Consider the following 12498-nt stretch of genomic DNA (forward strand, 5'->3'; position numbering starts at 1 on the left):
CAAATCAATTTTTAACATTATTTTTTAAATTTTGAGTTCCAAATTCTCTCCCTCAAGCCCCTTCTCAAATCCCTGAGAAGGCAAATAATGTGATATTCACTAAACATGTGAAATCATGTAAAACATATTTTCATAGTAGCCATGTTGGGGAAAAAAGGCAAAAAAAATTTTTTTAATATGCTTTGGTCAAAGTTCATCAGTGTTTTCTCTGGAGGTGGAGAACATCTTTAATTGGAAGTCCTTTGGGATTGTTGTGGATCATTATATTAATCAGAATAGCTAAGTCTTTCAGAGGTTATCATTTCTACAATATTGTTATTATTGCATAGAATATTCTTCCTGATTCTACTCACTTCCATTTGTATGGTTTCCCAGATTTTTCTGGATCCATCTCTCTCATCATTTCATATAGCACAATAGAATTCCATAACAATCATATACCACAACAGGTTCAGCCTTTTCTGAACTGATGGGGCATTCCCTGAATTTCTAATTTTTTGCCACCACAAAAATAGCTGTTATAAATATTTTTGTACAAATAGATCTTTTCCCTTTTTATTCAATAGCTTTGGAATACAAACCTACACTGTAAAAAAATACACAAAGTTTTAAAGCTCTTTGAGAATAATTCTAAATTGTTCTCTAGAGTGTTTTGACTAGTTCACAACTCCACCAACTGTGCATTAGTGTCCCACACCCTGTCTAGCATTTGTCATTTTCCTTTTCTGTCATTTTAGCCAATCTGATAGGTGTGAGATAGTACCTCTGAGTTGTTTTAATTTACATTTCTCTAATTTTTAGTGATTTAGAGTACTTTTTCATGTAAGTATTGATAGCTTTTTTATTTCTTCTTCTAAAAACTTCCTATTCATATCTTTTGATCATTTATAAATTGATGATTGGCACCTATATTTATAAATTTCATTAAGTTCCCTCTATATTTGAGAAATGAGGCCTTGATTAGAAAACTTTGCTGTAAAATTTTTTATTCTCATTTTGACAATTAAAAAAAATTAATTTCATGTAATCAAAATTATCCATATTAATTCTTATGATCCTCTCTGTCTTTTGTCTGGTAATAAAGTCTTCCCTTAGCCATAGATCTGACAAATATTTTTTCCATGCTTCCCTAATTTATTCATGATATCATCATTGATGTCTAAATTGTATACCTTTTTTTGACTTTATAATATGGTATAACATGTGAGATGTTGGTCTTGCCTAGTTTCTGCGAAAATAATGAGTTCTTGCCCCAGAAGCTTGTATCTTTGGGTTGATCAAACACTAAATTACTCTGTTCATTTTCTATTGAACTAAGGAGACCCAGAATTTCAAGATTAGCTAATGTAAGAGAGGAAAACAGATCCAGCATGACCAAGGAGCAAGCCAAATGGGGAAGGGCAAGGAAGACCCAAAATTCCAGGAAAAGAACAGATGAGCTATGAAGATTTAAAAACAATTCCTTCACTACTTCACTTCCTCTTGAGAGCCCTCCTGGAGTGGATGGTCTGAGAGGAAGCCTCTGATACAGAGAGCTTCTCTGGACATTGGTCACCTTCTAGTGAACCCCAAATTCTTTTGGTTCCTGCTGAAGATGATAAAAGTAGATTGGGACTTTTGTGAAAAGCCATCTACTCAAGAAGATCCTCTCTATCCCCAAAAACTGTCCTTGAACTTCATCTTACAACTAGATTAGATCAGGAGGAAGGACAGCCCCACAACTGACCCAAAAGAAGGTCAGGCAGACAGCCTGAATCCTCAGGATTTGGGGGGAGGTCAGTTGTTAGTTTATAGGCATTCCCATTTCCCACTTTCCTCATTCAACAACCCCATTCACCCTGTCTTTTGTGTCCCCTACAATAAAGAGTTACTTTTTAGATCAGAACTACTCTCTAGGGGGCAGCTGGGTAGCTCAGTGAATTGAGAGTCAGGCCTAGAGACAGGAGGTCCTAGGTTCAAATCTGGCCTTAGAAACTTCCCAGCTGTGTAACCCTGGGCAAGTCACTTAACCCCCATTGCCTAGCCCTTATCACTCTTCTGCCTTGGAACTAATACACAGTATTGATTCCAAAATGGAAGGTAAGGGTTTAAAAAAAAAAAAAGAACCACTTTCTAAGAGTATTGAAGGGGACTGAGGCTTGGGAGGAAATCTTACCCTTTTTCCTCAAAGAGAAGAATCAACTCCAAACCAGGCTGTAGAGTGATTCAGGTCTAAAGGGAGAAAGAGGGCATTTGGGGGATTGGGAAATCCAGGGGCAAGAGAATTATTCTGCTCTCCTACAATAGCCAAGATCAAGGGGGGGAGGAGGTCTATTTTCTAGGACCCTCTCTTTCAGTCCTTAACCTCCCTAGTCAATCTAATCTCTGAGGAGACATATTCTAACCCTCTAGAAGACAGTTTATGCTACATTCCCCTAGAGAAAGAGAGGGGAAGATCATTCTCTTCCCTCTCTCCATTTCTCTAGCTTCACATCTCTCTCTAGTTCCCAGTGGGAGTGGGAGGGACCCCATTATGTTCCTATATTACACTAATAATAGTTTTAGAGCCCAATGCTAATATGTTTCATTCCATTCCAGCCACATTCCCAAAATGGTGCTTGGAGATAGGGCAGGGTAGTAAGATACAAAGAAGCTTCCAACATGGCTTCTAAGTGGAAGGACCTGGCAATGGCATTAAGAGATACAAGTCAGGCCTAGGAAATAATCAGAGAACGGGTTATTGATGAGCTGTGTGTTTTAACTGACTCTAGAAGAGCAAATGTTAGAAGAGGGATAATTGTGTGTTGGAAGAGTGAAAGAAGAGACTTCTGGGGGTGGAGCCAAGATGGCAGAATAATTCAGAGCAGCTCTGTGCCACTGTGAAAATCCTCTATGAACAAGATTAAAATATCACCACAAAACAGGACTAAAAGAACCAAAAAGGAGATAGAGTGAAACAACTTTCAAGAAAAGAAAAACCCAAAAGGTAAGCAAAGAACATCTGGGGCACTGGAGTGAGAGGAAAGCAGAGCCAGCAAGAAACTGTAGCAAGGAGGGAAGAGCAAGCCAAAAGCAAGCCACACACCTATGCTCCACAGCTGCTGCTGGAGGTTCAGGAACCTATGCTCAAGTAAACATCCATATCCTGAGATTCTCCCTGGGCAAATAGTGGTACAAGTCAGCCCATGCCCCTTGAAATTTCAAACTTGTGGAGAAGTCAGGAGCCCCATCCCAGAGAATTCTATTCTGGGCTTGAAATAAGAACTTAGTTTACACTTTTGGGTGTTTGATAGTATTAAGTACTGATCTTCTTGCCTAAAGTCCAGGGCAAAGCTCCAAGGCAGAACAATCAAAGGTGTGCCTGATTAGATCAAGTACATAGCCCCTGACCTGATCAAGAGCAGCATGAGATCAAAAGCTTACACATAAGTCTGAGGAAAGTCTTTAAACTATCAGCATCCCAAGGGCCAATTGAATCATCTGGGGGAAGGGGCTCTCAGAGTTCTCAGCCCTCAGACCATCACATCATCCCCCCAAGCCTACTTATAATTTGATGGGTGGAAATGTGCAAACAAAAAAAGCACCTAACTCTAAAGAATTTTCATGGAGACAAAGAGTAAGGTACAGACACAGAAATGAACACTGAAAGCAAAGGAAACACTTGCAAAGGTCAAGAGAAAAAATATGGATGGACAGATTCTGAAAGAACTCAAAAAGGACTTCAAAAAACAATTAAGAAAGGCAAAGGAAATGTGGCAAAGAGAAATGAAAATGAGGCAAGAAGAAATGGGCCAGATGAAAAAAAAGGAGAATCAAAAAGTGCCAGAGGAAAATAGGGGCTTAAAAATCAGAATTCATCATCTAGAAATGAATGATTTCATGAGAAATCAAAATACAATGATGCAGAATCAAAGGAATGGAAGAATGAAAGAAGACCTTCATCTGGGCCTCAAAGGCAAATATGATTTATGTACCTTGGATGATGCCACTTTAGGATAGATCTGACATTCCTAAGTAATCTCTCTCTATGCTATCTGACAAAAAATGTTTACCTAGTGGACCATCTCTCAAATGTCTTGATTACCCTCTAGGACCTGTGATATTGGAATGGCTGAGGGCCAAAGTTATGGTTCAAAAGCTTAAGGCTAGGGAACCAACACTGCCTTAAACTGGTAAAAAAAAATAACTCCGCCCTACTAATAATATTCAGGATTATTCTCCAAGTTCAGTTTCAATATACCACTGACCCATTTTTCTTTCTTCCTTAGTATATGTTTCACTAAGTTCTCTTTATATGGACATGTACAAATTGTTTCCCTTGCCACTCTTGACATCCTCCAAAAACCAGGAAAATTTCTTATGTCACCTTATGTTCACTCAGGAATCCCCATCTCTGGCATCATCATGAAGACTGAGCCCTCCAGGGGACAGGTGACCGAAGGAGAGAAGTTGGTCTTCATCTGCTCAGTAACTCAGGGCACAGGGAACATCACATTCTCCTGGCACAGGGAGGGCATTAATGCAAGTTTAGGAAAGAAGACTAGATATTCTCTGGAGGAGAAGCTCATACTCCCGGCTATAAATGAGAGTGATGCAGGGAAGTATTATTGTACTGCTGACAACAACATCAATACCATCAGCAGCCTGACAGTGAAAATCACCGTGAAAAGTGAGTCCTACACTCATTCATCTCATTTTGTTCACCTGAGAAGGACACCTACAGTGTCATAAGGAAGGTTTTTCCTTAATATATTATTTATATTTATGTTGTTGTTATTGTTACTGTTACTGTTTTTATACTACTATCATTTCCCACTAATTGCCACCCCACCCCCTCCATGGAAACCTATCTTTTATCAAAAGCTTATAGACAAGCAAAACAATACACTATTTCTGAAAATATATCCTTAATTCTATACCTCTACCCCACTACTTTTCTGCCTGATTAAATGATCAGTCTTTTAAGATCATAATTGGTCACTACATTAATCAGAGTTCTGAAATCTTTCAATATTGTTTTCCTTTACATTTGTGGTCATCATATAATTTTTTCCCTTTGCTCTGCTTACTTTGTTCTCTGTTACCTCACTTCTTCCCAAATTTGTTTGAATTCTACATCTACGTTATTTCTTATAACCCAATAATATTCCATTCTATTCATATGCCATTTTGGACTTATTCTGAATGTATATGTATATGTGTATTAATATGTGTACGTATGTGAAAAGTGACTGATTTTTTGGTGCCTAGCACAATGCCTGGAACATAGGAGATATTTAACATATGCTTGTTGATTGGTTATTTAACTATTCCTTTAATTGAGGAGCATCCAGTATGCTGACAGAAAAAAAGTGCCATTATAATTATTAGTGTACATATGTAACCTTTGACCTTCTTAGGGGTATACCTACTAATGATATCACTGGATCAAGGGTAGAAACAGTTTAGTGACTTTTTTGGTATAACTCCAAATTGTTTTCCAGAAGTTAGACCAATCCACAGTTCCACTGATATTTCATTGGTGGACCTGTCTTACAATAGCCTCTTAGGTATTTATGTTTTCTGTATTTTATCATCTTTGCCAATCATTGGGTTGTACAATGAAATCTCAGAGATGTTTTAATTTAAATTTCTATTTTTATTAGTATCTTGGCACATTCCATTTTATACTTGGAATTTAATAAAAGGAGATTTTTCACACATATAGCAGAACATAAAAAGAGAGTATCATAAAAACATATCTTTCTATTATGTCAGCTTGCTTTTCTTTCCTTTTTTTTTTTTAAACCCTTACCTTCCGTCTTGGAGTCAATACTGTGTATTGGCTCCAAGGCAGAAGAGTGGTAAGGGCTGGGCAATGGGGGTCAAGTGACTTGCCCAGGGTCACACAGCTGGGAAGTGTCTGAGGCCAGATTTGAACCTAAGACCTCCCATCTCTAGGCCTGGCTCTTAATCCACTCAGCTACCTAGCTGCCCCCTGCTTTTCTTTTTAATTAAATAATAAATTCCATGTGGAGCTTTGAAAGCTGGTTCTGCTTACTTATGATTCTTTGCAGTCCTCCTCTTGTGTCTATCTGTTAAAAATGCTTCAATGATATTTTTTCTTTTTTTTTCTATTTTTGTTATGTTGATAACCCTAGACCACACTTTATTATAAGTGTCCTGACCCCACTGAAAAGGAAAAAGAAAACAGAACCCTTATAACTAACATGCTTAGTCAAATAAAACAAATCCTCACATTGGCCACACCTGAAAATGTACATTTTTATTCTGCTTCTTGAATCCATTCTCTCTCTGGCAGTGCAGGTGGGTAGCATGCTTCATTATTGCTTCCCTGGAATCATAGTTGATTATTGAATTGATCAGAGTTATTTTTTTTTCCTTTTAAACATTATTTTATTTGGTTATTTTCAAACATTATTCATTGGGGAAAAAAAAGATCATTTTCTTTTCCTACCCCCCTCCCACCTCCCTTCCCCTAGCCAACGCACGATTCCACTGGGTATCACATGTGTCCTTGATTCGAACCCATTTCCATGTTGTTGGTATTTGCATTAGGATGTTTATTTAGAGTGTCTCCTAAATCATATCCCCTCAACCCCTGTAGTCATGCAATTGCTTTTCTTCGGTGTTTTTACTCCCACAGTTTATCCTCTGCTTTTGGATAGTGTTTTTTCTCCATGATCACTGCAGATTGTTCAGGGACATTGCATTGACACTAATGGAGAAGTCCATTACCTTCGATTGTACCACAGTGTATCAGTCTCTGTGTACAATGTTTTCCTGGTTCTGCTCCTTTCACTCTGCATCACTTCCTGGAGGTTGTTCCAGTCTCCATGGAACTCCTCCACTTTATTATTCCTTTTAGCACAATAGTATTCCATCACGAACATATACCACAATTTGTTCAGCCATTCCCCAATTGAAGGGCATCCCCTCATTTTCCAATTTTTTGCCACCACAAAAAACGCAGCTATGAATATTCTTGTACAAGTTTTTTCCCTTATTATCTCTTTGGGGTACAAACCCAGCAGTGCTATAGCTGGATCAAAGGGCAGACAGTCTTTTATCGCCCTTTGGGCATAGTTCCAAATTGCCCTCTAGAATAGTTGGATCAATTCACAACTCCACCAACAATAAATTAATGTTCCAACTTTGCCACATCCCCACCAGCATACATTACTTACTCTTGCTGTTATGTTAGCCAATCTTCTAGGTGTGAGGTGATACCTCAGAGTTGTTTGGATCTGCATCTCTGTGATTATAAGAGATTTAGAGCACTTTTTCATGTGCTTATTAATAGTTTTGATTTCGTTGGCTGAAAACTTCCTGTTCATGTCCCTTGCCCATTTATCAATTGGAGAATGGCTTGATTTTTTGTACAATTGCTTTAGCTCTTTATAAATTTGAGAAATTAGAAATTTATCAGAGGTTTTTTGTTATGAAGATTGTTTCCCATTTTATTGCTTCCCTTCTAATTTTGGTTACATTGGTTTTGTTTGTGCAAAAACTTTTTAATTTGATGTAATCAAAATTATTTATTTTACATTTTGTGACACTTTCTATGTCTTGCTTGGTTTTAAAATCTTTCCCTTCCCAAAGGTCTGACATATATATTATTCTGTGTTCACCTAATTATTTATAGTTTCCTTCTTTATATTTAGGTCATTCACCCATTCTGAGTTTAGCTTGGTGTAGGGTGTGAGATGTTGATCCAGACCCAATCTCTTCCACACTGTCTTCCAGTTTTCCCAGCAGTTTTTGTCAAATAGTGGATTTTTGTCCCAAAAGCTAGGGTCTTTGGGTTTGTCATAGACTGTCTTGCTGAGGTCAGTTACTCCAAGTCTATTCCACTGATCCTCCTTTCTGTCTCTTTGCCAGTACCAAAAGGGAAGGGAAGGGAAGGGAAGGGAAGGGAAGGGAAGGGAAGGGAAGGGAAGGGAAGGGAAGGGAAGGGAAGGGAAGGGAAGGGAAGGGAAGGGAAGGGAAGGGAAGGGAAAGGAAGGAAAGGGAAGGGAAGGGAAGGGAAGGGAAGGGAATTTACATTTGATTCCTATAGCAACTTTGTGATGTAGGTACTATCGTTGTCCTCATTTTAGAGTTGAGGAAACTTTGCATCCATATGAAACTTTTCAATTTTGTGCAACTGAAATTATCTGTTCTATCTTCTTTAATCACTTATATGCCTTATTTACTTGAAATTTTGACTAAATATTAAAGAATTTACCTTCTAGTCATAGTTGTACAAGATAATTCTTTCCAGTTTCCTAAATATTTTGTTTGTGATTTTATATTTCAGATGTATATTTGTTTAGAACTTATGGTATATGGTGTAAATGTTCATCTAAACATAATTTCTTAAAAAATGTCAAATAAGCAGTTCTTTTCATAGCAGCTGATATCCTTAATTTTATTGAAGATGAGACCTATATGTCTGATTCTGTCTGTCTTACCTAAACTTAGAGACTACAACTACTGAGGATAATTGATGGGAAAAATAACTGCAAAATAAAGAAAGTGTCTGTAGGAATAATTAATCATTAAATCTGAAATATAAGCACTATGGTGCCTGGAAACATCTTCCTGTTTCATATATCTTAGCTAAAGAAGTCATGAGTCTCTTACAAGAATTGGAGAAACTTTCTCTAATATGTATTTTTTTTAATCTCTGTTAGTTCCAGTGTCTCGACCCCTCTTTACCCTCAGTACACTCAGGACACAGGTTACTGTAGGGGATGTTGTGCAGTTTCAATGTAAAGCCCTCAGAGGTTCTCTTCCAATTCAGTATCAATTTTATCATGATGGTGAAATCTTTGAGAACAAGATAGATCCTTCTGGAAGTGCAGCTTCTTTCAATCTCTCCATGAAAACTGGGCATTCTGGGAATTACTTCTGTAAAGCCATCAACAGTTTCAGTGACCAGTGCAGTGAAATTAAGAAACTCTCCGTCTCAGGTAGGTAAAAGGCAATGAGATCAATGCTGCTCTCTAAAAAGGGAACTTCAGTGATGGTGGATAATATGGCAATACTTTCTGGAACTGGTTCACCCAAGATTCTAACTTTGTCCTGATTCATGAAGGGATAGGATGATGAATGGTCAAAGTTCAGTTATTTATAATCCTTCTCCCCATGATGGTCTATAGTTAGCAAACTATAATTCAGATTACTAGATAAACACAATGAAGATCATCCAACCCCACCTGCAATCTCTTCCTAAGTGGAAGCCCTACAGATTTCTGTTTTCTACCCATATTCCAATATCAGGAGATGCTTTAGGTGCCAGGTATCGCACCTCCAAGTCACAGTTGTTTTTTCTTTTTGTTTTTCTTTTTTGCAGAACCTATAAGAAGTCAAAGGAACATAATCATTATGGGAGTCGCCATTGCCCTGATTGTCATCTTTATCCTCACTGCTATTGCTCTTGTGCTTTGCTTCAGACTTCAGAGAAAGTCAGGTTTGTAGCTCACTATGATTACCCTTTGATAATAAGTCTGATATGCTAGACTTGTGAAGAGGTTTTTCCCACTTAGACTCGGTTTACAATTCTAAGAGCTACTAAGCAGGGATGCCAGGATGTGAGTTCAACTGAACCCAATCCATTAATATCAACTATATGGGGGCAGCTAGGTGACTCAGTGGAGTGAGAGCCAGGCATAAAAAGAGGAAGTCCTAGGCTTAAATCAGCCCTTAGATACTTCCTAGCTGTGTGACCCTTAGCAAGTTACTTAACCTGCCCATTGGCCAGCCCTTCCCACTTTTACCTTGGAACCAAAATAGAATATTGATTCTAAGATGGAAGGTAAGGATTTTTAAAAATACCAACTATATGCAGGGCTCAGGGGATATATATATATATATATATATATATATATATATATATAGAGAGAGAGAGAGAGAGAGAGAGAGAGAGAGAGAGAGAGAGAGAGAGAGAGAGACCAAACAGAAATAACCCATGACCTCAAGAAGCTTGCAGTCAAATAGAGGGAAAGTCATGCACACAGATTTCATGTAAGGAAAAGTAAAATAAGTGCAAATAAATGTGAGGAAAGAAATATGATTTTGTCTTATAAGGTTGAAAAGAAACAGGTTTTGTGAAACATGGGACCCTGGTGTTAGACATTAAAGAGACAGACAGTATGAGGTTCTGGGTAGGATATGGGTAGCAAGGATAACCCAAAAGGGACCAAAGTCAGAAAAGGAAATGGAGAAAAGTCCAATTTGACTTCAAGGTGGTACATACAAAAGGGACAAGGTTGGAGAACTGAGATAGAGTCATGATGGGATGGCCCTTGCAGAGATATTCACCTGGGACTTGAAATTTGGCGTTTAATTTCTTAAACAGTCAAAAGGAAAATGAGATCATTTCATAGTTGAGGAAACAAAGCCCATAGAGGTAAATTAACTCCACTGAGGATGCTTTTACACCAGTATTCATGTCTTATTATATAAGATATAAAAGGTTCAATTGTCATCTAATGTCATGGCCTTAGTGGAATCATGATTCCCAGAGCCATAAAGGATAACTTGTTTAGTACAATTATAAGTTTTAGTAGTGTTAAAGGGATTTTCTTAATCTCTCCCTCTGTTTCCTTAAGAGACTAGAGAGCAGGATTTCTAAGTAGATCAGAACTGACAAGAGTCAGTGAGCCAGAGCTGAGGATTCCATTACCAGGGAAACCAGGACTGAGGAGAGAAAGTATCCTGCCCTCAGACAGGAAGTTAGGGAGGACAGTTGGTGAGTGAGGAGAGAAAGGAAGCAGCTGCTGACAATTGGAGGTCTTTTGCCTCTGGGATCTCTAAAGAGCAGGAGGTCTGTCTCTGAGGCAAGGATCTGCTGGCAGTTGACTTCTGACAGTTGGACTGCTATAGAAAACTGATTGAAAGAGTGACTGAGTGGCAGCTGTCTATTATTTTAGGTAGTTAGGTAGTTAGCAAATCATGTATAGATAGAATAGATTAGTCCAGGTGTGCCAGGCAGAAGAACTTGTCCTGAGAAGACAGAGATAGTTTTAGGAAAATTTAGGTAGTATTAAGAATTTTAGGTATATTTATAGCATATGAGATTAATAATCTCTCCTCTTTTCTATCTCTCTATCTGTACTTCTTTCTTAAAGTTTCTGTTAAATTGCTCTCCTCACTTTGTCGAACTCCTTGATTTAACTCTTACTGCAGCTACTAAAACTTGTGAGACTACCTGTATATACGGTCTTTAATTTTTCTTCTGAGCTCCAATCCCACATCTCCACTTACCTATGAGACATTAGAACTGGATACCCCATAATCATCTCAAACTAAATATGTCCAAAATAGAATTCATTATGTTTGCCCTTTCTCTCTTCCAAATTTACTGTCATTTTTAAGATTGCTACCTACCCTTCCCCCAGTTATTCAGGCTTACAACATTGCCATCATCCTCATCTCTTATGCCACATAGCCAATCCATTCCCAAATCTTGTCCTTTCTACCTTCCCAAAGAAGAATTATTTATTAAGTGGCATTATTAATTATTTATTAAGTATTGTGCCAGGCACTATGCTAAGTGCTTTGCAATTATTATCTCATTTAATCCTTAGAACACAGGGAAATAGGTGCTATCATTATCCCCAATTTACAGTTGAAGAAACTAAGAAAGACAGAAGTCAGGTGACTTAACCTGGGTCAAAAAATGATGTGTTTGAGACTGAATTGAAAATCAAGATATTCATGACTCCAGATCCAGTGTTCTATCTCAATATCTCTCATTTTTACTTCTTACTTCTCACTGACACAATCACCACTCATTGCAGGTTATCATTATCCCTAGTTGGATTATTACAGTAACCTCATTGATCTTTCTTCAAGTCTCTCACCATTCAGATGCCAACAGGATCTTTGAAAAGAGCTGGTGTGCTCATGTTATACCCTTACTCAACAACATTAATGGCTCCCTATTACTCCATTACTTAATTTAGCATTTAATCTCTTTTTTAAATTTTTTTTCTATTTTTTTCCTTTTAAATATTATTTTATTAGGTCATTTTCAAACATTATTCATTGGAAACAAAGATCATTTTTTCCCTCCCCCACCTCCCATAGACAGTGCGTGATTCTTCTGGGTATCCCATTTGTCCCTGATCTGAACTCATTTCCATGTTGTTGGTATTTGCATTGGGGTGTTCATTTTAAGTCTCTCCTCAGTCATTTCCCCTCATCCCCTGTAGTCAAACAGTTGCCTTTCCTCAGTGTTTTTACTCCCACCTTTTGTCCTCTGTTTGTGGGTAGTGTTTTTTCTCCTAGATCCCTGCAAATTGTTCAGGGATATTGCATTGACACTAATGGAGAAATCCATTATGTTCAATTGAACCACAGTGTATCTGTCTCTGTGTACAATGTTCTTCTGGTTCTACTCCTTTCACTCTGCATCACTTCCTGGAGGTTGTTCCAGTCTCCATGGAATTCCTCTACTTTATTACTCCTTTTAACACAATAGTATTCCATCACCAACATATACCACAGTTTGTTCAGCCATTCCCCAATTGA

General features: G+C 37.9%; 1 protein-coding gene across 1 annotated transcript in view; it reads left to right on the forward strand.

Moving 5' to 3' along the window:
* Positions 1-12498, forward strand: part of LOC100030646 (Fc receptor-like protein 2) — a 37074-nt gene that overhangs the window by 6933 nt on the left and 17643 nt on the right. Inside the window, exons 6-8 of the mRNA XM_056814643.1 lie at positions 4361-4648; positions 8655-8933; positions 9317-9433. Coding sequence (XP_056670621.1) covers positions 4361-4648; positions 8655-8933; positions 9317-9433 — 684 coding nt within the window. The remainder of the gene's footprint in view (positions 1-4360; positions 4649-8654; positions 8934-9316; positions 9434-12498) is intronic.

Source organism: Monodelphis domestica, chromosome 2 (genome assembly GCF_027887165.1).
Source record: "Monodelphis domestica isolate mMonDom1 chromosome 2, mMonDom1.pri, whole genome shotgun sequence".
Classification (NCBI taxonomy): Eukaryota; Metazoa; Chordata; class Mammalia; order Didelphimorphia; family Didelphidae; genus Monodelphis; species Monodelphis domestica.